Source organism: Lutra lutra, chromosome 5 (genome assembly GCF_902655055.1).
Source record: "Lutra lutra chromosome 5, mLutLut1.2, whole genome shotgun sequence".
Lineage (NCBI taxonomy): Eukaryota > Metazoa > Chordata > Mammalia > Carnivora > Mustelidae > Lutra > Lutra lutra.
The window spans coordinates 147,143,542-147,170,861 of record NC_062282.1 but is presented as its reverse complement, the minus strand read 5'-3'; the positions used below and the strand labels follow the sequence as shown (position 1 = coordinate 147,170,861).

Here is a 27,320-nt window from a genome sequence, read left to right as displayed (position 1 = left end):
AAGATAACAATTTCTTCTAGGCAATTACTGCATTAAATTAATCCCATAATCAGATTAGTTATTGTCCCTGCCTGTCTTTATCACTTTGGGTCCATTAAGTGTTGAGAATAGAATGGGGGGGGGTGTCTTATAATTGTATGATTGCAGGTTTGCAAACAGTGCGTTCTCAGGTGTCCCTTACATGATGAATTCAGTGCCCTTTAGAGCAGGAAGCAAATGCTGAATTTACCCATTTTTGTTTCCCAGAAACAGAGCCTCCAATTAGCCAATAAGAAGTATAAACTGCAACTAAATTGTGAAATTAATATTCATTTAGGTGCAATTGTTAATCCTCTTTCCCTTGAAGACTAACATGACAACACCAGATAGAAGAAAATTAAACCAACATATGTTTTTAATTACCTTCTTTTTAACACTGTGAATTGCATGAGGTTATTTAATTTAGGATGCAAAATCCATGGTCCTCTGGAAAGTCCACACACATCATCCAAATTTCTGTTTCTGAATACAATAAAGTGATTTTACGAATAAGAGAGAAACCCCAGTTTGGGCATTGAGCTCATAGTCTTTAAAACCACTCACAGGGAACAGGAATTCGATTTAGTCTCTAGTTTACCTGAATCCCTCAGCTGGGATACTAACACATGCTTTGAGAAGTAAAGTCATGCAGCCATTCAAAATCTGTAATGATAATGCTTCAGTAATCAGATAAGTACTTAAAATTAGAATAAAGAGTAATTTCCAGAAAAAGATAGCATCACCTATAATATTTATTACAGAAAAACTGCTCCATTTTGTAGCTGTCAGTGCTCTTAACATAATTTCTCACTACATTGAACGAGCTTCTTGTAATCATATTCAAAACCTCTTATCTTGCTGATTATATTCAGCAACCATAGCTAAATATTTCAGTAGCAGAGCTGAAAATCATAATGACATATCAGCACACACATAATAAATTACAGCTAATGAATACTATAGGAAGTGCACGTTGATTGGCTCCAAGTTTGCGATCTGCTCATGCACAGCACGCTGTAATTTTTAAGAGGACAGAAAGTATGGTGACAGTATGCCTGCCAAACATACCGTTTTGTCTCTGCAAGAACAAAGTAATATTTTAGCCAGAATGAAAAGGGCACATACAGATAACAGGTTAAATGTCCTAGCTGCTGAAGTAGATACCTCTGATGGAGCATTTTGTGACACTATGTCATGCACAGTTTGACAATTTTTATATTGAGTAAAGGTTTCTGGTCAAAAATGGTTTGTTGTTCTCGTGATGGCGTAAACTTGTGTTTTTAGCTAAATATGTGCAAAACCTCAAATTCTGATTTCACCAGCTTAGACAGGGATGTTCAAGTGTGAAAAGCCAATTTTCAAGCTAAGTAGGAAATCTATAGATAAATAACTGTACTTTGTAATCCTCATATATACTGAATAAACAAGACTTATGAGACCCCCATTAGTGGGGCAAATACTATATAGTATGTTTGGAAAATATTGTTACCATTTAGACAAAATCCAATTACTCTGATACTCTCTATCATTACTCTCACTAAAAGAAAAAGACATATTTAAATTTAAATTTAGCACCCATCTTCTCTCTCTTTTTTTTTTTTTTTTTAAGATTTTATTTATTTATTTGACAGAGAGATCACAAGTAGGCAGAGAGGCAGGCAGAGAGAGACGGGAAAGCAGGGTACCTGCTGAGCAGAGAGCCCGATGCGGGGCTCGATCCCAAGACCCTGGGATCATGACCTGAGCCGAAGGCAGAGGCTTAACCCACTGAGCCACCCAGGTACCCCACAACTACCTTAACACTGAGCTTAGTTAAGGGCCATGTGGGGGGCTCAGTCCATTGAGCATACAGCTCTTGATTTCAGCTCAGGTCATGATCTCAGGGTCATGAGATCAAGCCCTACCTCAGGGTCCACCCTGGGCATGCAGCCTGCTTGAGATTCTCTCTCTCCCTCTCCTGCCCCACCCACCCCTGCTCACATGCAGGAGCTGTCTGTCTGTCTCTCCAAATAAATAAATAAATAAAAATTGAGCTCAATAAACATGTATGTCACTAAGTACTATGATCAGTACTGTACTTGGCTATTGGTCTACCTAAAGAAGGCATAGCCCGCGGCCCTTGAAGAGCCTACCATCTATCGTACAAAGATGGGTCATTCCACCCCATGTAGTAGGGACAGGCAGTGATTGAGATATGCATGGGGGGCTGTTACATCAACTGAGTTGAGAATTAAAGGGTCTAGCCAAATGCACATACACATGCGAAGGCATGGGTAGAGCCATTGGAAGCGCAGCTAAGACAACACAGAACAGCTTGAACAAAGACCCAAAGGACAGTGTGCAGCACTTGCTGGTACTGCTGGTGCATACGGTGCTTTGAGAGGACAGGAGGCTAGAATTCAAGGCTACAGGAGGAGTCAGGGGCCAGATTTTCAAAAGTCTTGAATGCTCTGCTAAATAAGCATGACATTTGGTTTTGCTTTGTATATACTGCCTACGTTCTTAAATAGACAAGCATTTTGTCTATTTTTCAAAGACTTAAAAACTATAATTTGGAGGAAAATATCTTTTGTGGCTTGTACATCTCTTTATTGCCATTGTCCTTTTGTAGCTTTTGTCACACCTTGTATCAGCTCAGGTTTCCAGTTTGCCTTCTCCCCTCCTCCAGTAGCAGGGCTCTCCATGCCCAGGAGATGTTGGGACCTACTGGACCAGGCAGTTATTTTCAGGAAGAATCTTTGGAATCACTGGGTTTGGTGGAGCGATCTAAATAAGCTTCATGGTCAGGTGCAAGTGATTATTTCTCTCTGTCTCTGTGATGCACTGTATTCATTGGGCTGACATATTTTTGTTTGTTTGGAATTAGAATTTTAAACATAGCAATGGTACCATGTTTACTTTTGTGAAATACTCCTAGTGGTTCTTTTTTTAAATTAATTTAAGATAAACAGATTAGCTTTTTTTTTTTTCTGAAAAATTTTGAGGTTTGAAGGCTTTAACTTCACATTATTTCTCCATTACTTAAGACATGTTCATATCTCATCAGCCTTATTTATCAAAATATTTACCCTCAGCATCGCTTTTATGTATTTCTGTGTAGACTCAGAGAGGGGATGTAAATGTGCAAGTTCATGGAGAGAACTTTTTTCTATAAATTAGCTTGATCTGCAGGTGAAAGCACTGTTTTATCTTGAGAGCTCATAGTAACACTGAAGTGGAAAGAACAATGATTTGTCTCCCCGTTATACACTTCCTGTTGGTTCATCTCTCTGGGACCAGCTGCCTCATCTTTTGAATAAAAGGGTTGAACTAGATAATTGCCAAAGCTCTTTCTTACTGACATTTTGTGGTTCTCTTCACGACCTCACTTCACTGGTGTAGTTTGCTTGCATAGGTTTGCCTTTCCACATCTTCAAGCCCTTGAATTGAAAAGGACCTTGGGAGGTCATGTAGTCAAGCTGCTCCAGAGAAAAGTGGAAATTTGCTTCCCCTCTACCTACGATGCTTGTGCTCGCATCTTCCCAAGCTGGCATCATATGAATCAGAGCTGGTTGTAACATCTGTCACTCCTTTGGTTGCCAGGATTGATTCCACTGATCTGACAGATGGGCAGCGGATCCCTTCCTCCCTTTTGTCCCATGTACCTTCTTCCTGTCATCGGGAGTGTAGCTGTAAAGGGCAACCAGCCTACCTAGAGAAGGACCTTTCTTTGGTCAAGGGTATACACCTCCCTGTTTGTCATTGTATTGGCACTCTGTAATGTTTCTTGACTGATGAGATTTTATGGGCGACAGAAATGGCTAATGCTTGTATGTAACAGTAGAATTTCATGGGTTTGTTTTTTTTTTCAGTCTGTGGTGAGAGTTTAAATTTCATCCCTAGTTTTTTTTTGAGCAATAATAGTAAATAGAGATACTGGACTGTATTTACAATTACCTTTTCCTGCATATACTTAGAGGGAACATAATCTGTAGGTGTATTTATTGAATAAACAGTGCCTAATGATTTTTGTTATATAAGCCCATTCAGCATTCAGTAGAGCTTGAAATATTATTTACATACTATCTTTGCCCTTCGTTTCTATAACTGAAAAGGAGAAAATTTCCTCTTTGAGTATTTAGCAAAGCATTTTTAGATTCAATCAGAACATGAGATTGGGCGTTTTCTTTTACTGGAATCCTTCCCTCTTGATTTCCTAGTTGAAAAGCTAATTGTATCATTTCTAATTCCAATAGCCAACTAAGCAGTGTAAATTTGGTTTAACTCTTAGCTAGTTGATATTTGTGTTATTTAGAGGCTGTTTTTACTTGGGTGATTTGTGCAGGGGCTAATGCATTTCTCTCTTGGAAAATGTGTATGTGTTCCTAATTCCCAACTAATGGGAAAGCAAAGGATATTTTTACTGTCAGCTTTCATCAAGTTAGACCTCTCTGAAGGCCTTACTGGCTTTTATTTCCCTGGGAATTTTGCTAATACCCATCCAGGTCCTTGTAGACGGGACTACAAATTAAAAATGAAAAGGAGTGGCAGAACAAATACATCTTTCTTATCTTTTAAGAAGTTGGCAGAATTTTAATCTCGTACTCTCATTTTCACTTTGCAGTTTGTTCAGAAAGGATGCAGAAAGTCTAAGTTGGGTTTTAGTGCAGGAGACCAGCTTAGGCAATGTAAGTAATGAATTTCCTAAATGGGTTCTTGGTTGTAACCTTATATGTAGAAGGCAGAAGAAAGAGAGTAAATCTTCTAGTCTGTATATGTTTACCTAATAATATTAGTGACTTTAATGTGTTTTACTGGAAAATGGAAGATTGAAGACATATTTAAAAATAAGCTGCCTAGTTTTATTGCCTGTATACTAACTCACTAAATTATTTTGATCCATGTAATAAATGCCCACCCTACATTTCCAAGTACCATGCAGCTGTCGGTGCTCTTAACTTAATTTCTCTGAACATAATTTGCGAACCTTGTGGTACTTGTCATTTAGAGAACACCCACCTACCCTAGATCCTGTAGTTCCATGGGGTTCAGCCCAGGCTTCCCTCTCTTCTCATACTGCATTCTTTTCCTGGGCAATCCTATCCACTCTGCAGTTTTGTTTTGTTTTGTTTTGTTTTGTTTTGTTTTGTTAAAGATTGTTTATTTTAGAGAGAGAGCACAAGCAGGGGGAGGGACAAAGGGAGAGAATTCTCAAGCAGACTCCCTGCTGAGCATGGAGCCCCATACAGGGCTCAATCCCAGGATCCCAGATCATGAGCTGAGCCACAATCAAGCTGGCTGCTTAACCATCTATGCCACCCAGGCAGCCCAAGAGAGAGAGAATCTTAAGTAGGCTCTGCGCTCGAGATTTATTTATTTAAGAGATAATTTTGTATTTAAGTTACTTAATAAATAAATATTTACTTATTTTAGGGAAGGAGCATGAGCAGGGTAAGGGGCAGAGGGAGAGAATCCTCAAGCCAACTCCCCACTGAGTGCAGAGCCCAACGGGGCAACTGGTCCCACAACCCTGAGGTCATGACCTGAGCTGAAATCAAGAGCCAGAAGCTTAACTGACTGAGTCACCCAGGTGCCCCACTCTTGCTGTTTTAAATATTAATATATCATAACAAAATATCAAGTATGTTTCTCTTTTTTGGCTTTTTAGATACTTATTTTCAGAAATCTCACATAATCGAGCTCCTTGTGTCGAAACTGCCCCTTGGGTTTGCTCCTTTTTCAGATCTTCTCTAGCATTTCCTTACCTCTGCTTCCTCCATCCAGTTTCTTTTGCCAGAGAGCTGAGAGTCATTCTGACTACTTCTATTACTGCACACACACCCTCACTCCAATCTGTCACCAAGTGCTATCTCTAACCACCTCTAAATCATATCTTAAATCTTTCTACTTTATCACTATTGCCATCACATTAGGTCAAATCAGTGTCTGGCCCAGACTAATGCATCCAGTTTGGCCAACTCGATTTACAAATAAAAGCCAAGGGCAATTGTTAATATGCAGATGTATTTATATCATTCTTATTCATTCTTATACTTAAAACTCTCCAATGGCTTTCCATAGATCTTAGAAAAAAGCTCTTCTCTTCTGTCCATCCCGAAAGATGGGGCCTATTGAGTTTGCTAGGGCTGCCCTAACAGAGCACATCAGACTGGGTCATTTGTAACAGAAAATTACTTACTCATAGTCTGGAGGTTTGAAGTTTGAGATCAAGATGTCAACAGGATTGGTTTCTTCTAAGACCTCTTTCTTGGCTTATGGATGGCCATATTTTCCCAGTGTCTTTACATGGTCTTCCTTCTGGGTGCTAATCTCCTCTTTTTACAAGGAAACCTGTCATGTTGGACTTGGACCCATCTCCATGACCTCTTTTACCTTAATTACCTCTTTAAGACCTTAATGCTGTATACAATTACATTTTGACATACCAGGGGTTAGGATTTCAAAGTGAAGTTTGGGAAGACAGAACTCAGCCCACAACAAGGCCTAAACTAATGGTTGAGGGAGGAGTAAACATGTATAAAATGCACTACTCTGAGTAACATTTACATGTTCCTTATGGTTTTGCTTCAGCTATCATCTTTTCGTCAAAATCTTAACTGCTATTAGGTCTACATATTGCCTTACATAGCTGTTAAGAAGATAACTAGAAACATTGGTTTACAGGTATCTGTTTCAGTCCCTATCATCATTTCTTTTGGGTATATATTCAGGAGTGGAATTGCTAGGTCATACAGTAATTCTTTATTTAACTTTTTTAGGAATTTCATGCTGTTTTCCACAGCCACTGCACCATTTTATATTCCTGCTAGCAATGTATATGGATCCAATTTCATGATATCCTCACCAGCACTTGGGTTTTCTCGTCCTCACCCCCACAATTATATCCTTCTTACTAAGCATGAAGAGTTATCTCATTGCAGTTTTGATTTGCATTTCCCTAATGACTGATGTTGATTTTCTTTTCATGTGCTTACTTAACCATTTGTGTATCTTTTTTGTTCTATTCTTTGCCTTTTTTTTTAATTGGCCTTATCTTTTTGTTGTTGAATTATAGGAGTTCTTTATATCTTCGGATTTTATATGCTTATTAGATAACGATTTGCAAGTATTTTCTTCTGTCCTGTGGGTTGTCTTTTTCCTCTCTCACTTCTTTTAAATTTTAACTGAGATATCACCATCTCCATGAGATCTTTCCTACCTATCCCTGAATCTCCACTTACCCACCTCCAGACAAACATCCCCTTTCCCTGCTTTATTATTTCCCTGCTTTATTATTTCTTCCAATAGACATTTCCACACGTATTATGTGGGTTGTTATTGTTGTTGGTGTTTTTGTTACAAATCTTGTTTGTTGTTGCTCTTATTAACTAGAGGGAGGGGCATTTTTGTCTCCGTCTCTCCTTAAGTGTATGTAGACTACTGTCTAGACCAAGACTTGTAGGTATTTAATCTGTTATGTATTGAATAAAAATGAATGAATGAATTTAACACCTAGCAGTGCCATCTTCTCTTTTTTTTTTTTTTTAAGGATTTTATTTGTTTATTTGACAGACAGAGATCACAAGTAGGCAGAGAGGCAGGCAGAGAGAGGGGGAGGATGCAGGACTTGATCTCAGGACCCTGAGATCATGACCTGAGCCGAAGGCAGAGGCTTTAACCCACTGAGCCACCCAGGCGCCCCACCTTTTTTTTTTTTTTTTTTTAATTGGGGAAATATGACACACATACAGAAAGAGCACAGTGACTTATAAAAGAGCAACTTTGAACCCTCAGGATCAAGATACATATACACTATTGTCATTATGTCAGAACCCTCCCTCATGTTTCCTCCCAATTACTTCCTCCTCTGTCTGGTCACCCAGAGGTGATCACTACTCTAATACTTCTGGTAATATCTTTATTACTTTGTTACTTTATAGTTGTCCTACATAAGCATTTGTTTCTAAAACCTTTTTTTTTTAAGATTTTATTTATTTATTTGACAGACAGAGATTACAAGTAGGCAGAGAGGCAGAGAGAGGAGGAAGCAGGCTCTCTGCTGAGCAGAGAGCCCAATGCAGGGCTCGATTCCAGGACCTTAGGATAATGACCTGAGCCGAAGGCAGAGGCTTTAACCCACTGAGCCACCCAGGCGCCCCTCTAAAACCTTGTTAAAACTGTTGTTTTTTAAATCCCGATATAAATGAAACCAATCAATATGTGTCTTCTGTGCCTTTCTCTGACATTTAGATATTTGGGAGTCATGCATGATGTCATATTTAGCTGTAGCTTATTTTCATGTCTGTATAACCATCCATTGTATTGCCATACTACAATTTATGTATTCTTCCACTGAAAGAATGGTTACTTCCATTTTTTGGTTTTTTTGAATATTGATGTTCTCAATATTCTTGTCTCCTGGTGTCCAAATGTGTATATTTCAATTGAACATGATACTAATACTTAGGAGTGAATTTTGGGTCAAAGGGCATTCATGTATTCAGCTTTAGTAAATAATACCAGACAAGTTTTCAGAGTAGTTACACAGGTTTCATGCCTTCCAGCAGTACGGTTGCTAATATATTTTCAATTCATTTTGGCTGTTTGGACATCTTATGTGAAATGACTGTTCAAGTCTCTTATCTTCTTTTTTTTATTTTTTTTCCTTTTTCTTTTTCTAAATCAGAGCAAGGCTGTCATGCCAGAGTGCTCCTGAGCAACCTGGAGTACCCCCTCTCTCCTGGGGAAACTGCCAGGAAATCCACCAAGAGGAGGGCTGTCCATAATTTTTAGGTTCTTTCCCGCTTGTATTCCACCAGAGGCGGGCTTGGAGATCAACACATTAGCTGGATCCCCTCTTCACAATCTCATCTAACATCATGTGAGTCTCCTGATAGATTGCTCCTTCACACCAGCCAAACACCACCATTCATGTGGCTTTCTTTTTGTCTTTTCATGAAGTGTAATTGACACAATATGGTATTAGATTTAGGTGTACAATGCAATGACTGTGTATATGTTCTTATCCTTTTTTCATCTCAGTTTTGCTCTTTTTTATTGATTTGTGGGCATTTTTGTGTATTCTGGCTATGAGTCTCTAGCTTTCCTTTTAGTCTTTTGATGATGTGACTTGATGACTGGAAGTTCTAGATTTTAATATATTTATATATATTTTATATATATATAATATATGTGTATGTATATTATGCATACATACATATATAATAAACATGTATGTATATTATAATATATAAAATGTATATTAATATACATTTTCTTTATAGTTAATTTACTAGCAGCTTCTTTGCCAACTAAAGATTATATGGTTAGCATATTTTCTTGTCATTTTAAGGGAGTCTTTATATCTTCCAGGGTTATGGAGAAATTCATGTATATTTTCTTTTAGCTTTTTCACTTTATCTCATCCACTTAGAATTACACTCCATCTGGAAGGAGATGAATAAAAACTGACAGGAAAGTGTGGGATATTTGGGAGATAATGAGTACAGCAGTTTGGTTGGAGTACAGAGAGGTTTGGGTTTTGTTTTTGTTGTTTTTTTTTTTCTGGAAGAGTCTTCTGGGAAATAAAACTTTTTAAGTTAGATTAGGGAAGATTGTATCAAACTAAGAAAAATATTATTCTGGTCTGTTCTCACATGAGCAGGTATCACTTATAGTAGCGTCCAAAGCACATTGGGGTACGAGCACTTTTGTCTCCAAAAAGAGGGCATGTAGTAGTCTGGATGACTCAGGACACATGACCCACACTCCTCAACCCCAGCCACACAATAACAACAAAGCAAAATAACACCAAAAAACTATCTTTCTTACTGACTTCCCTTTTAATGTTTAAGAAAGTCTTCGTTTACTTGGAAGAGAGTGTATAATAGTATCTTGATGTGGTTGGGTGTCGTTAAATTACTTCCTTTTTTCTCTAATAACATTTACCTATTGATAGTTATCCGTACTTTATCTCACATACAGTTCTGGATAGCCCTTAATTTCCTGCTCTGACTCTTCTAGTTCATTGTCCATTGTTACGTGGTTGTTTTCCTTAGGTGGTTTTCTTACCACAGTGTGCCTCCATGTGCTCATCTGTTAAAGACAAATATTTTATGGCATGCCTACCTCCTTGGACTGTTTTAAAATTAGTATGAGGTATTGTGGGTGATACCCATGTCAGGTAATGTAGGTGATTACCAGTGGCAGGACTTCCAGAATACATATAATCATTTGAGCCTATTCTTTATTTTTTACTTTTCTAGTTGAGTAATTCTTTCTTTCTTTTTTTTTTAATTGAAATTTTAGTTAACATACAGTACAATATTGGTTTCTGGAATAGAATTCAGTGACTCATCACTTACATATAACACCCAGGGATCATCACAACAAGTACCGTCCTTACTGCCCATCTGCCGTCTAGCCCATCCCTCACCTAGCTCCCTCCATCTCCCCTCAGTTTGTTCTCTATCGTCATGAGTCTCTTACGGCTTGTTACTCTCTCTCCTTTTCTTCTCCCCCTTCACATATAGTTCATCTGTCTTCTTTCTTCAATTTCGCATTTGAGTGAAATCATGCGGTATTTGTCTTTCTCTGACTGATGTATTTTGCTTAGGATTAACTCTCTAGCTCCATCTGTTAGGTCCCCCAATAATGGGTCCGTGATTAAAGGAGCGAGACTGTTACAAAGCAAAGGTCAAGCAAAGCTTTATTTCACGCCAAGCATCAAGAATCAGACTGACCAGCCAGGGCTGCATCACTTACAGAGAGGGCGACCTTTCTCTGCTTCACAGACTAGCCTTTAAGGGCAAAGGCCATGTGGTTGGGCCTGGCCATGCGCAGGTGGCCAATGAAATTGTAACACACAGAGAAAGCTGCAGAGTCATGTTAGGTCATACGTAAATGACCTATTCAATTACAATTTACCCTAGTAGATATTTGAACCAGCCTATCACCTTTGTCAGAATTGGCACCCAAAAGGCTCCCAAAGGGCAGGGCCCATACTCCTTGGTAGCTAGGGAGACAGTATGCGGCCCCCCCCCCCCATTGGATGTCTCCACCTGGCCTGACCCACCCTTGTATTTGGGCTTTGTTACCTGGGGCTGGTTTCTGGGACTTGTTTTTGAGTAAGTCCCCTGGGGGAAGCAGGGCAGGGACAGTTTAAGGGTTAAACAACAAGGTTATTGTTTAACCTAGATAGAAGTGTTCTGGCTAAAATAGGTCCTTACAATCCATGTCCTTGCAAATGGCAAGATTTCATTCTTTCTGATGGCTGAGTAATATTCCATCTTATATATACATATAACAACTTCTTTACCCATTCATCAGTCTGTGGACATTTGGGCTCTTTCCCTAGTTTGTGACCCTATTTTGTGTGTGTGTGAAAAACAACTGTAATGCTTTTATTTAAAAGCACAGTTATGGGGGCGCCTGGGTGGCTCAGTTGGTTGAGCCTCTGTTTTCCGCTCAGGTCACAATCCTGGAATTCCAGGATCTGGTTCCCTGTCGGGCTCCCTGCTCGGCAGGGAGTCTGCTTCTCCCACTGATCCCTCTCCTCTCCTGACCGCTCTCTCTCATTCTCTCTCTCTCAAATAAATAAATAAAATCTTTTGAAAAAAAAAAAAAAATAAAAGTACACTTATGGAATTTGGTGTGGTCCATATCTAAAAGAGTTTTCCTAGGAGTTATCCATTACAGCTAAAGCCTTAGGGCGAATTTTCTTTTTCTTTTGTTTTTCTTAAAGTATATGTGGTATGCAATATTATATTACAGTCTGGGTTTGAACCAGGCAGGTCCACTTATACATCGATTTTTTTTTTCCATTAATACAGTACAGCACTGTAGGGGCGCCTGGGTGGCTCAGTGGGTTAAAGCCTCTACCTTTGGCTCGGGTCATGATCCCAGGTTCCTGGGATCGAGCCCCTCATCAGGTTCTCTGCTCAGCGGGGGAGTCTGCTTTCCACCTCTCTCTCTCTGCCTGCCTTTCTGCCTATTTGTGATCCCTGTCTGTCAAATAAATAATCTTTAAAAAAAAATACAGTACAGCACTGTTAATGCATTTTCTCTTCCTTATGATTTTCTTAATGATATTTTCTTTTTTGTAGTTTACTTTATGATAAGTATAAACAGTATATAAAGTAAAAACAGTATCTAATTCATGTAATTTACAGAATATGTATTAATCGACTAGTTATGTTATCTGTAAGGCTTCTGGTCAACAATGGGCTATTAGTAGTTAAGTTTGGTCAGAGTTAAATGTTACATGTGGATTTTCGATTATATGGGGGGCCAGCTTCCCTAAGTCCCATGTTGTTCAAGGGTCAACTTTAGCTTCAGATGTACATGTGCATTTATGTGCATTACAAGGTGATCACCGTGATAAACTAGCTACCGACTGTGACCATATATAATTGTTACATATTATTAACTATATTCCCTGTGCTGTACATAGTATTCCTATATCTTACTTATTTTATAAATGGAAGTTTATACCTTTTAATCCTTTTTCCCTGTTTCACTTGTCCCCTCACCCCTCTCCCCTCTGGCCCTATTATCTATGAGTCTGTTTCTGCTTTGTTTTGTTGATTTGTTTGTTTTCTGTATTCCCCTTATAAGCGAAAATATACAGTACTTGTCTTTCTCTGTTTGACTTACTTCACTTAGCATAATACCCTCTACATATATCCAGGTTGTCTCGAATAGCAAGGTTTCATTGTCTTTTGTGATTAATATTCCATTATACTTATATATACCATATCTTCTCTATCCATTCATCCATTGATGGACATTTAGGTTGCTTCCATATCTTGGCTATTACAGGTAATGCTGCAGTGAACATAGGTGCACATGTATCTCTTCAGATTGGTGATTTGTTGGTTGTTTTTTGTTTTTGTTTTTGTTTTCATAAACACCCAGAGATCAAATTGCTGAACCATATGGTAGTCCTATTTTAATTTTTTGAAGAACCTTCCTACTGTTTTCCATAGTGGCTGCACCAATTTACATTTCCACCAACAGCGCAGGGGAGTTCCCTTTTCTCCCCATTCTTGCCAACACTTGTTATTTCTTGTCCTTTTGTTAACAGCCATTCTGACAAGTCCTGAGATGATACCTCACTGTGGTTTGGTTTTGCATTTTCCTGATGATGAATGATGTTGGGCACCTTTTCATATGTCTGTCTGTTGGCCATCTGTAAGTCTCTGGAGAAATGTCTGTTCTGTTCCTCTGTTTGTCTCCTCTTCATGTTGTTTGGGGTTTTTTCCTATTGAGTTGTGTGAAATTTTTTATATATTTTGGTGATTAACCCACTTTCAGTTATTTCATTTACAAATATCTTCTTTCGTTCAGTAGTTTGCTTTTTTGTTTTGTTGATGGTTTTCTTTACCATACGAGACCTTTTTAATTTGATGTAGTCTCATTTGTTTACTTTTGCTTTTATTGCCCTTTCCTGGGGAGACAGATCCAAAACAGTCTTGTTCAGACTGACATCAAAGAGTTTATTGCCTGTGTTTTCTTTCAGTAGTTTTAGGGTTTCTGGTCTTAAACTTAAGTCTTTAGTTGGTTTTGGGTATATGTTTGTATACAGTGAAAGAAAGTGGTCCAGTTTCATTCTTTCACATGTAGCTGTCCAGCTACATTTATTGAAGAAACTTTTTCCCATGGTATGTGTAAGGGCCTATTTAGCCAGAGCAGCTCCATCCTGACCCTGCCCCCCACCCCCCTTGCCCAGGGATCTTACTTAAAAACAAGTCCCGGAAACCAGTCCCAGGTAACAAAGCCCAAATACAAGGGTGGGTCAGGCCAGGTGGAGGTATTCAATCAGAGGGGGCGCATACTGTCTCCTAGCTACCAAGGAGTATGGGCGCTGCCCTTTGGGTGCCCTTTGGGCGCCAGTTCTGACCAAGCTGATAGGCTAGTTCAAATATCTACTAGGGTAAATTGTAATTCAGTTGGTCACTTATGTGTGACCTAGCAGGACTGTGCAGCTTTCTCTGTGTTACAATCTCATTGGCCACCTGTGCATGGCCAGGCCCACAATATGGCCTTTGCCCTTAAAAGCTAGTCTGTAAGGCAGAGAGAGGTCGCCTCTTTACAAGAGACGGCCCTGGCCGGTCAGCAGATAAAGCTTTGCTTGACCTTTGCTTTGTATCAGTCTTGCTCCTTTGACCATGGACCCAACAGTATGTTCTTGCCTCCTTTTTTTGAAGATGAATTGACTATATAAGCATAGGTTTATTTCTGGCCTCTCTTTTCTATTCTCTTGATCTCTAGTATGCGTGCGTGCGTGTGTGTGTGTGTGTGTGTGTGTGTATGCACCAGTACTATACTGTTTTGATGACAACAGCTTTGTATTACATCTTGATATCTGGGATTGTCATACCTCCAGTTTTGTTCTTCTTTTTCAAGATTCCTTTAAATTATTTTGATTCTATACAAACTTTAGGATTGTTTGTTCTATTTCTGTGAAAGATGCTATTGGTTTTCAATGGGGATTGCATTGAATCTGTAGACTGTTTGGGGTGATACTAATATTTTAACAATATTAGTTCTAATCCTTGACCACAGAATATCTTTCATTTGTTTGTGTCATCTCAGTTTCTTTCATCGATGTCTTGTAGTTTTTTGAGTAGAGGTCTTTTGCCTCCTTGGTTTAATTTATTCCTAGGTATTTTTTTCTTTCTGATGCAACTGTGAAAAATATTGTTTTTTAAATTTCTTTTTCTGATAATTTGTTGTAATTGTATAGAAATGTCACAGATTTGTGTATTGTAATTTTGCATCCTTCAACTTTACTGAATTTTTTAGTTCTAATAGTTTTTTGGCGGAGTCTTTAAGGTTCTCTGTATCTAGTATCATGTCATCTGCACACTTTTACATCTTCTTTTCAATTTGAGTGCCTTTTGTTTCTTTTTCTTGTGCAGTTACTATGGCTAAGACTTCCAGAACTATGTTGAATAAAAAGTGGTGAGAGTGGCATCCTTGTCTTCGTACTGACCTTAGAGGAAGAGAAAGCTGTCAGCCTTCCACCACCCAGTATGATGTTAGCTGTGGGTATGTCTTAGGTACATTCCTTCTATATCCACGCTGTCGAGAGTTTTTATCATAACTGTATATTGCATTTGATAAAATTCTGCATCTGTTGAGATGATCATATCATTTTTATCCTTTCTGTTAGTTTGATGTATCACATTGATGAATTTGTGGGTGTTGAACTGTCTTTGCATTTTTGGAATACGTTCTACCTGATTGTAGTGAATGATCGATCCTTTTAATGTGTGGTTGAGTTCAGTTTGCTCATATTTTGTTGAGGATTTTTGCATCAATCTTCTTGAAGATATTCGCCTGCAGTTTTCTTTTTTTATGGTCACTTTGTCTGCTTTTGGTATCTGGGTAATTCTGTCCTCATAGGATGAGTCTGGAAGCATTCCTTCTTCTTCAGTCTTTTGGGATAGTTTGAGAAGGATAGGTATTAACTCCAGTTGAAATCTTTTATGAATACACCTGTGAGGATGGTCTAAGATTTCTGTTTGTGTTTGGGATGGTTTTTTTTATTACTGACTAAACTTTATTAGTAGTCATCAGTGTGTTCAGATTTTCTGTATCTTCTGGACTCAGTCTTGAAAGATTGTGTGTTTATTGGAATTTATTCATTTCTTCTAGGTTATCCCATTTGTTGGCATGTAATTTTTTTTGTAGTACTGCCTTATGATCCTTTGTATTTCTGTGGTATTGGTTATAATTTCTCTTCTCCCATTTCTGATTTTATATGGGCCCTCTCTTTTTTTTTTTTTTTTTTCTTGATAGGTCTGGCTAAAGGTTTAGCACTTTTGTTTATCTTTTCAAAGAACTAGCTCTTAGTTTCATTGATTTTTTTTTTGTCTCTGTTTCACTAATATCCACTCTTATCTTCATTATTTCCTTTCTTCTACTAACTTTGGTTTTACTTATTCTTTTTCTCATTCCTTTAGGTGTAAAGTTAGGTTGTCTGAGATTTTTTTTTTTATTTCTTAAGGTGGCTCTGTATTGCCATAAACTTCCCTCTTAGGTATGTTTTTGCTATATCCCATAGATTTTGAACTGTTGTGTTCCTATTTTTATTTGTCTCAAGGTATTTTTATTTATTCTTTTTCTGTTGACTCATTGTTTATTTATTAGCATATTGTTTAGCCCCCACATGTTTTCAGTTTTTCCAGCTTTCTTCTTGTGATTGATTTTGTTTTCATACCTCTAGGGTAGCAAATGATGCTTGATATGATTTCCATCTTCTTAAGTTTATTAAGACTTGTTTTGTGGCCTAACACGTAACCTTTCCTGCAGCATGTTCCATGTGCACTTGAGAAGAATATGTATTCTGCTCTTGGATGGAATGTTCGCTATATGTCTGTTAAGTCCATGTGGTCCTATGTGTCAGCTAAGGCTACTGTTTCCTCATTGATTTTCTGTCTAAATGATCTATTCATTGAAGTCAGTGGGGTGCTGAAGCCCCTATTATTATTATATTACTCTCATTTTCTTCCTTTATGTCTGAATTTACTTTTTCTTCCTTCTTTATCAGATCTACGAAGTGTTACCCATGAGTTTTGGATAATAGCCAGTAGTATCCATTGATATTCCTTTAAACACACAAGCAGTGAAAAGCCCTCCCAGAAATAATTTTTAGTACTTGCCTAGTCATTATATTCCTTTGGAAGACAGTATAAACTCTTTGTTGGAATTACCTTTAAAAAAAAAAAAAAGTTCTTTCAACTTAAAATGCAATTTGCCTTATGTAAAAATATTGCTTGTATCTGATTCCTGGAAGAATGGGGATGTAATGTTCCCATAAACTTCTTCCCTAAACATTTGACTTTGTAAAAAGCAAAATATAGTACTACCTAAGATATATCTATATATACCTGTACATAAAAAAATACATACATATATTACTTTCTTTCACCAAGTGATTAGAGGTGTGTAGTCCAAGTTGAAAATACTTTTGACATGTGATTGATAAAGTGACAGTGCATTTTGATTACTTGCAACTATTATTTTATGTCACTAAGATATTTCTCTTCTTATTTAGTATGACATAGTAGGCTACAGTTTATTGTCCAGACTATCTTTTTGACTCTTTGGAAGGAAAACAAAACAAAACAAAACAAAACACAGGACCAAATAGTCAAGTCTCATCATCTATTGACAGTGATAGACAGCACATGGAGAATTAAGCCCATCGTCGAATATAGCCTATAAAACTGTAGCCAGGATTTTCTGCATCTTCCTTCTGAAAGCTTGTTGTTAGAGTTGGGACTGATAGCTGAGATGGCACTGGTTTGAATATCAGTTTTATTTTCTCTTCTTTCCTTAACAAAGATACTAATGAACCATGAGTTGAGTCAGAGGCCCAGAGTGTTAGAGCTAGACAATCCAAGGCCAGGCACCCCTGAAATAGTATTAATTGGATTCTTAGTAAACTTAATGCACTTACATCCTTGTTGGGTCTAGACGGCCACTGATTTGTGTCCAGACATAAAACTGAAGAGAATTTTTTTGAAAACATGCCTCCTTAGTGAACTGAACCTTCCATACATTTTCTGAAGAGAAATGAAGCTAGAGAGTTGACTGTGGTTTGATAAAGCAGATTTGTGACTTTCTAGTTAAATTCTCAAAGAAGTCTCAGAGTGTGTTTTCCTTTTAAAAATGTCATGGTCCAAGGAAGGATTTTGATCACACCCATTCCTAATATTTGTGGGACCTAAAGCATGAGTAAAAATGGAGGCCTTGGGCCATATATCTAAATGTAAAGTCATAAATAAAGTTACCAAACTACTGAGTAAATGCAACCTATACTGCTTTCTTGATAATATACCTTCAGTAATGTCCTGGCAGCGAGATTTGGATTTAGAATTCTTGGGCTCTCTGGGGTGTCATGTCAGAGCGTGACAATGTGAGGATTTGGCTCTTAGCCAGTACCCCTTTCCTTTTTGTCCTACATATCTGTCCAAGTTCCATCGTTACCCTCCTTAAACAACTGCCCTTGCCCACCCCTTGGGTAAATGTAGATTCTTAAATTCTAAGAATAATCTCTGTACACATGACATGGAACACTTAAAGCCATTCCTGTATTCTCTCATATTTTCACGGTCTTCCCTAAGTCACTGCGGGTTGAATGGGAAAAGATAATGATAATAGCTATCAGTGATTATACCTGCCAGACATTGGCATTAATTCTTTGCATATTTTATCTCGGGTATCAGCATTTTCCCTTCTTGGGGCTAAGTATTTCAGTAAAGCAAGACACTAAATTTATATACATAGCTCTGCTGTATAAACACATACACACACACACACACGTGCACATGGGCACACACATTATTTCAGCTGTTGTTATTTTAGGAAGTATGTTTTCAAAGTCACCTTCCTTCCCTTTCCTCAGTGCAGCCTTTTAGAAAATACTAACTTGAAACAAAGCAAAATCCAGGATCCAAGAACCCAGCTTGTTCACAAACTGATTCAGTTCTTTGTTCTCTCCCCCCAACCCCACCGTTTGGATTGATGAGAGAGTAATGAACTTGCCTTGCTTTTCCACAGGGTAAACTGAGGCCTGTCTTTTCCCTTTAACTGCTGGGAGGAAATATAGCACTGCTAGATAATGCTGATTTCAACCTTTGAAGGTTCAATGATGTGTGTCAGTTAGCCTGCTACTTTTTTCTCCTTCCTAAAGGAACAGGCTTTAAGGCAGATCTGCTTCTTGATTCATTTTAAAGCTTAACTACTTAGGTAGGTGTTACAAGAGCAAAGAAAAAGTGTGGAATTTAATCCTCTGTGCCTTGGCTTCTTGAGAAGGGAGGTGCCACATCTAAACACAGCCCCATTGACTCTCCTCAGTTAGCTGGAGATACTTTGTTTTGGAAATGTTGGCTTTGTAAGTAGAAATGGAAACCATTAAAACAGATGAAACAAAGAAAAAAGTAGCCATAGAAACAGAAGTAGAATTAAGAGAATGTTGGAAATGACCACAAGCAATGAAGTACATGAATTCATGTCTGTTTTCAGCCTCTGTCCGCTCTTCAGTTCATGGTGCCCGTTTGATGTCCTGTGAGCACAACAGTGTGATCAGAGTGGGAAGCCCATTCTTGGCATTCTCTCTCTTCATTAACTTGCGCTTGCCAGAAGTACCTTGAATAAAACAGACACGTTTGACCAATCTTCAGGAGCTACTTTGAGTGTTCCCTCAGTTTACAAGGTCATCCCAAAGCAGGTTGTGGGGGGCCAGATCCCCGTTGCATTCTGCTGCGCCATTATGCAGACGTGCCCAGTGTCCCTCAGCACCCACAGCTCCCACAAAGGTTCCCCTGTCACATCTGAGGGAAAGAAGGAGCTTGGTTAAGTCTTCGCTTTGAAGCTGTCATGTGAATTGTGAACTTTTGCTGAGTCTGTACCTTAAAAAAGGTAACCATCTCAGCATGTTAAGATCATAACTGCTAGATTAATGCTTGGAGGCAGCAGCTGTGCTGACGGGAGGCATTAATGGCTGGATGAGTTCAATCAGATAGGCCGCCTCCAGTGTCTTTGTGTAATGGTATTTGCTAGATTCCAAATGGACTGCTGAGAAAGATGAAATACAATCTCATATATTATCTCTATCTTGAAAAAAAAAATAGAGAATGAAATTGTTCTCTTACTGGCTTCTATTTTATTAACCTTTCTGGAGGCAACTTAAAGAACAGATGTCCCTATAGAGTTGAAACCTTTTGCTAAAGTGGAGTGTCATTAAGTGCATCTGTGAGTTCTAGAACAGTGGGGTTGAATGAAGCAGGTAAGTATTTTTTTTAAACCACTCAGAAAATAATAGGGCATATTCTGGGGCTGTCCAGAGAGAAAAAACTGGAGTAAACATTGGATACAACTAAATTCGTTCTTCTTTCTTCTTCTTCCATACAGAGTGTGGAGAAAGTTCTTGTGGAATTCAGTCACAAGGAGTTGTTTGATTTCTATAACAAGGTCTGTATTTTTAAAATAATTTCTGCTATGTGGGGTTTTACATAATGTTGCCTTCTTTTTATGAATTCTTATTTTTAAATGACCTATTACGGAGCGAAGTTCTTTAAACATCCCTTGTAAACACCGTATGTTTCACGGCAGGAAGCATTGCCGAGACGAAGAGAATCTGACAAACTAAATCAGGAAGAAAGTGGAAATGGTTTTAATTAAAGCAATAGGATTGTTACTTTAAAGCAAAGCATTCAGTAATGAACTATGTGATACCTAGCCACACTGGCACTTTAGGTATATTTAACATTAAATATTTTAATTTCCGGGCCCAAGAGGAAAGGGAGGTGCCAGGCCTGTGAAGTTTTATCTTTGAGTGAATGTCCTTGTTTCTTTCCAAATCCTGACTTTGTGAGCCAGGAAGATGCACTCCCCCCACCCCCAACCCTTCTTCAAAAGTCTTATGTAGTGATCATTTAAATTAAAGCAGCCGGGGGTATTTCAAAGAGTCAAATTTAGAAATCTTCCTTGATGCATTGGAAAACGTAGATCGCAGCCATGAATTCTAATAGCTTCTTATGAAAAGAAAACTTTCCTACATGGTGAATCTGTTGCTGTGCGAATGGATGTAACATGCGTAGTCGCTGCGGCCGATCTGTCCCTCCCCTCGGCAAGTTTCTGAGCAGCCCTTCGTAGGCATTTCTCGCCTTTCAGCAACTTTTCTCTCGTTTCCTCTGTCTAAATAGCTGGAGACCATACAAGCGCAGCTGGATTCCCTCACGTGATTGTTCCTGAAGACTGGCTTCTCCATCACACTCCTGACACCTCATCATTCTGCCCCGAAGATGGGCTGCCAGGTTCTGTTTTGCGAAGGATTCGGTAGCTTTCCTCTTGTAAACAACAGGGCTTACCGCTTCTTAGAGTAATACCAGTCAAGGGAAATCATTGTCTCGAGAGCTTCTAATACCCATTCTCTCCTCCTGTGAGCCAACGGCAAACAATTGTTAAGAATGCATTTGCTTGGAAGGAAACAGTAAATACCATATTGTTATTACCGTCTTGTTTTTGCTTTATTGCCTGACCTGCTCATTTTTTACATGTTAGACGACACCTTTATGTATCAAGGAGGGTCCACAGAGACAAGGGATACTATGTACCTTAGAATACAAAACTCCAGTCATTACCTCATTAAAGCAAGAAAGCAAGCAAGTGCAATCAGATACTTTGTTTTTCCTTGAATATAATGATGTTTTGCTTGGGAAATAACATAGGAACGAAATCTGAAATAGAGCTAGTGGTAGTGAATCAGTTAATTCCAGTGTGAGCTTCTATGTGCACTTTAATTTTTTTGGTCTGAGTGTAATGATCTAATAATAGTCCAGGTTTCTGTGTGCTTTTCTTTGTACTGCAAATTAATAATGATTCACTTCATAGTAAGGAAGAGATTCTGATCATAAATAAAAATAATTGTCATGAGTGTTAAATAGTTATCCTTAAAATTCCAAAAACAGATACCTTTTATATTTTCTTTCTATAAATATGTTAATTAATTTAAGTCAATAAAATTTTTATGTTTTAGAATTAGGTGAACTGAAGTACACAGTATCTTATACTGTGATTGTATATAAACGTGAGTATGATTGCCTATAAAAATATTACCAGTTGAATTTTTTATGAATGAAATATTTTTTCTCTGTTGTTTCCACAGAGACAGAGCAGGTGGGAGGGGGAGACGGGAGGGGAGAAATTGGGGGAGTCGTAGACATTGATTTGAGTCAAACGTGACTTCATATGAAGGTATTTGATCTCAGAAATGTCCTATGGTTAACAGCCAGCCACTGAAATTAAATCACATTCCTTCTGTAAGGTATCTGCACTGATGGTCCCTCAAGTAAATGTTCACTGTATGGAATTTGTGCCTTTCTTTGTATGTGTGCTTTATGTCGTTGATGAGAACAATTGGGAGTTCGGATGATTTCAGAAAGTAATATTACAGTTGCTGTCTGTAGTTGATTAATTTGAAGTTTCTTTAATGTCCATTGATACGCTATCTGGAAAACTTGTTTATAATACAGCGGCATTTATTTCCATATGTAGCTTATGGGCGCTGTCTTATTTTGTTACACTCTGTTCTGCCAGTTCCAGAGGGAGCTACCTGACTACTTAAACATTTTCGTAACTATTCCTTCAGACTTCTTATATACAAAAACACATACATCATCTCAAGTTGAATTTGTTAGACTCTCCTGACGGTGACCATATGGATAGTTGAAAGTTTTCATTGGTTTAATGGCCAATTTAACTCCCATGTAGGTATCTAAACTAAACGTGACAGTCCAAAATGAAATTCTCGATTAGTAGCTTGTTTTATGCTCCCTAAAAGACCTGGTTTTATACTCTCTAGGAGTATTATCTAAAACTGTGCAAAAATGTAGTAAATAGTTTCCTCTCCAGGAGTCTAGTTCAAGAAAGTCTGACCAAAGGCATTGAAGAAAGGCCTAATGGAAGGTCTAATTCCAACTAAGAACATAACTATTCTTTTTTTTTTTTTTTAAGATTTTATTTATTTATTTGAGAGAGAGACAGTGAGAGAGAGCATGAGTGAGGAGAAGGTCAGAGAGAGAAGCAGACTCCCCGTGGAGCTGGGAGCCCGATGCGGACTCGATCCCGGGACTCCAGGATTATGACCTGAGCCGAAGGCAGTCGTCCAACCAACTGAGCCACCCAGGCGTCCAGAACATAACTATTCTTGAAATATATTTAATTGCAGATCATTTCATTCCTTAAGGCACCACCATTGCTCTGATACACAGGTCAAAGAAAATATCATTCCCAAACAGTGCCGAATACCTGTGACCTTTTCATAGAAATAAGGGACTTGGAGAGGCAAGTGCTGGAAGCTCCTCTCCCAGCACTCTTACTTGAGTGCCTGGCATGAGGCTTGAACACAAATAGACTTACTTGCTAGAAAGGAACCATTGTACTATTTTACCCCTACTACAAGTAATACCTGCAATGTTCCAGTAGTAATTTGTGCTTCTTTTTAATGAGGAAAACCCAAAACTCACAAAGAAGTAACCTTAAAGTAGACTCTTATCATCCAAAACAGCCATTTAATGACATTTTGGTAGATTCTACTGAAGTGGTTTTTTCCTACCCATATATCTTTCTTGTTCTTTTTTTTTTCTTTTTTTTAAGATTTTATTTATTTGAGAGAGAGAAAACACACAAGAGAGCAGAGGGCACAAGTAGGCAGAGCAGCAGACAGGAAAAGGGAGAAGCAGACCCCCCCCACCCAGCAGGAAACCTGATGTGGGACTCGATCCCAGGACCCCAAGACCATGACCTGAGCTGAAGGCAGATGCCCAACCAACTGAGCCATCCAGGTGTCCCTCTCGTTCTTTTTTCTCTCTTTTTTTTCTTTTCCTAACACATTGGAATAATGCCATAAATACAGATTCATACTTTGCTTTGTGTAACATTATACATGAGCATTTTTCCTGTCCTTACTACCTAAAACATAATTTCAGTATATATTAAATAACCCACCATGTGCATGAGCTACACTTTATGTAGTTTTCCAGTCTGTTGTTGGATGTTTAGACTATTTTCATTTTTTAACATAGTACAGAACTCACTGGTGTCATATCATTATATCTATAACCCCTGGACCACATCTGTCATTATTTTATTACTACAAATTACTAGAGGTGGGATTAAATAAGAAGTATGAAGATTTATTTTCCATTTTTATCTTTAATGGTATTTTATTATAAAAATCATAGTTGCCCTTAGTTTAAAAAAAAAAAAAGTTCCTGTTTTGCCAGTCTCACTCCACTTCCCAGAAGTGCTCACCCAACTACTTGAAAATTTTGGTTTGTATCTTTTCAGACGTCTTATGCAAATACACACGCACACACACATGCACACACGCCTTTTTGTGTATGCTTATACTTGCATTTATTTATTTATGTGTTTGTTTATTTTTAAATAGGCTCCATACCCAAAATGGAGCCTGACATGGGGCTTGAACTCATGGCCCATATTCATTTATACCATCTCCAACGGTAAAGGAGAATTCACCTGCCTCAGAACAACTTCATCACCCTTTTCTCCTACTGTGCATTTCATTGTCCACATTCTCCTTAACCTGGGACCAGGTTTTGGGAACAGCATCAGGTGAGAGAGAATTGAACACTGGAACATCACTAATTACTTGGGTTTTTCATGCTAATAACTCTAGAAGAATCAAAGAGGAGATCTCTTCTATAATCAGCAAATGGGAGAGGCACTAGCACAGTATTTAAGTGTAAGGACACTGAAGTCAGACATTCATTTTCTCAACAAATACTCAGTGAGTGCCTATGATTTTAGGAACTTCATATGCTAGCACCGTGTTAACAATGTTGAACAAAATAAATATGGTTTCTGGCTTCTTAAAACACAATATTTTAAACATTCAATTTTTAAAAAGCAAGAAAATGCAATAAATTGTGAACAAGTATGGGATGAAAAACAATTGGCTTCTGTTAAAAGAAAAATCAAAATCAGAGATACGACCAAGTTTAGATTGGGCATCAAGGAAAGCTTCTCTGAGGAAGTGATACTTGAAGTGAGTCCTGTGCAGTGAGATAGAACAAAGCAATTGAAGAAGAGAATAAATAATGGAAGACTAGAGTGAAAAGCATTCCGGACACAGAGAATGGCCTATCCAGCATCCCAGAGATTGGAAAAGGCTTATTAGCACCTTTCAGGAACCGAAGAAGATCCACGACACTCTGGTCACGTATCTTGTCATTTTTACTACCAAAATGGCTTGCAAACATATCTCCAGGGCACTGCCTTTTCCAGGCTATTCCACCATCTTTGCCCTGGACTTCTTGCCTCCACTTTACCCCACTTCAATCCACTCTTCACACTGGGCTGATATTTCTGAAACATCAGTCACAGTAATTACACCATCTCTCTGCTTAGAACCCTGCAAAGGGGTCCTCTTACCCTAGAAATACAATTTCAGTGTCTGGACCCTCAGGATAGAGAGTCATGTCCTAGTTCCACTACTTTTTGTGGTGCTCCATTTAATCCAAGCTCAGTTTCCTTACTTTGTAATGGGAATAAAAATAATCTACATAACATGGGAGTGCTTGTATAGATTAAATGAGAGAATTCATGGTAAACAGCATAATTCCTGATTTGTGATAATCGCATAATAAATGTTGGCTGTCATTTTCATAATCATTAAGAAAATGACCAGGGTTTCTATTGAAATTGTTCCAGGTAGGTTTGAATTAAAGTCAGAATTGCAGAAACCCTGTTATGAAGCCCCTTCCCTTTAAATTTACTGGATTTCCAGTGACAACTCTGTCCCATGATCACTGGATTCAAATGTAATGCCAATCTATCTCACTTTCAATTTTTTATTAATAAGGTAAGATAATCTGTATATTATAGGATAGGCTCAGAATTTGAAATTGCTTTTCTAGGATTCTCTTTCTACATAGCTCCCCTGCTTCTGACCAATCCTTTGCTCTCCCTCTAGTCTATGAGTTTCTGTCTCTTACCTTAAACAATGTTTTCTACACCTTATTCATTATTCCAGGGGTCAGCAAACTATGTCCAGCCTCTCACCCTTTATTTTTTTGAAGTTTTATTGGAACACAGCTATGGTAGGGAACACAAGCTCCCAGTCATCCCTGCCTTTGGGTATTCCCATCTCAGTACAATCCTCTGTCAGCTGTGGGCACCACCTGTTACATGCTCCTAACCACTCAAATATGGCAAAGGAAATGGAATGTCACTCCCCTGGTTGTTGCGTTATGTAAAATTCTGTCGTGCTACCAAACTCTAGAGATTTTTTTCCCTTCTTGGCTTGGAAGAAGCAAGCGGCCATGTTGTGAGAGGGGCTGTGGGCAGAACCACATGATGAGGAACTGTGGGTGATCTCTAGGAGCTGAGGACGACCAGCAAAAAGCTGAGGCCCCAGGTCAGCAGTCCCACCGCCACAGGAAATAAATCTACAAACAACCCGCGCGAGTTAGGAAGTGGACTCTTCCCCAGTCAAGCCTGCAGTTGAGAACACAGTCGCAACTGAACATGATTGCAGCCTTGTGAGATTCCACAGGAAGGACTCAGCCCCCTGACCCATGGTAACTGTGAGATAATAAATGCGTGTTGATTTGTTATAGTACGGTAATAGTTTGTCACACTGTATAGTAATTTGTTATACTGTAATGGATGCCTAAAACAGCAGCCATGCTCTTTTGTTTACATATAGTCTGTGACTCTTTTGCACTAGGACAGCAGACGTGAGTAGTTGCCACAGAGAGTATGTGACCCTGAAAGAGCACGTGGCTCTTGAGAGGAAAAATTTGCAGACAAATGCCTTTGACCATGCTTCCCTGGGACCTCCCTAGAGGATAGAGTGGTTGGCAAGGGATACAGAAATCTGTAAGGTGGGAGTGGTGTATCTTTCTTTAGCAGCCCTTTAATTTTTGCCAGCCACATGGCAATCAACTGGAAATTCTGTTTTCTTTCTGTTTTTGTTGTTGTTGTTGTTGTTGTTAAGATTTTATTTATTTATTGCCAGAGAGAGAGAGAAAGCAAGAGAGCACAAGTAGGGAAGTGGCAGAGGGAGAGGGAAAAGCAGACTCCCCGAGGAGCAAGGAGCCCGACGTGGGACTCGATCCCAGGATGCTGGGATCATGACCTGAGCCAAAGGCAGGTGTGTAACCAACTGAGCCACACAGGCGTCCCCGGAAATTATATTTTCTATCCCATGCAGCTCCTGCAGCCGTGTGACTAGGTCTTACCAGTGAAATGTGAGTGGAAATGACATTTCTCTTCAGTTTTCTTTCCCCTTCCTAGGGCTAAAACATAGATCTGGAGCTGGGTCAGCTTTGACTGAGCAGACAAGGATAATGCCATGAGGGGTAGGGAGCAAGAAGACGGCAGGAAGCTGGGTCCCCGAATGTCCTGTGGAGCAGGGCTGCTGTTAGGCGCTTGACAATCCGCCATCTCTAGACCATCACATGAGGAATTCAATGTGTTGTGTGCTCAGCTCTGTTTGGGATCTGTTTAATCGGACGGCTTAGCCCAGAGCCTAACTAATATGGGGGTAACATGATTTTAATTAGCCGGTTATTTAGAACATTTATATTTTTAAAGAGACATGAATATTTTATGGCATAGAGTTCAGAATACACGTACATGTTAAGGAGAAAATGGGAAGTGTTTAAAAATCTTTTGCTTGCAACCTGCAACTTCGGGCTCACCCCTCCCCCAACGTGGCTCCTTGGAAGAAGTTTGAAAAGCGGTGGGTGTATATCGTCAATTTCCCCCCAATGTCTTTGCAT

At 38.7% G+C, this 27,320-nt stretch overlaps 1 protein-coding gene across 1 annotated transcript in view; it reads left to right on the top strand.

The window, feature by feature from the left end:
• The window catches only part of COMMD10 (COMM domain containing 10), a 193,703-nt gene extending 172,256 nt beyond the window's left edge, over window positions 1–21,447 (top strand). Inside the window, exons 6-7 of the mRNA XM_047730761.1 lie at window positions 19,921–19,980; window positions 20,715–21,447. Of these exons, the coding sequence (XP_047586717.1) occupies window positions 19,921–19,980; window positions 20,715–20,753 (99 nt within the window). The 3' untranslated portion in view covers window positions 20,754–21,447. The remainder of the gene's footprint in view (window positions 1–19,920; window positions 19,981–20,714) is intronic.
• The last annotated feature ends 5,873 nt before the right edge of the window (window positions 21,448–27,320 follow it).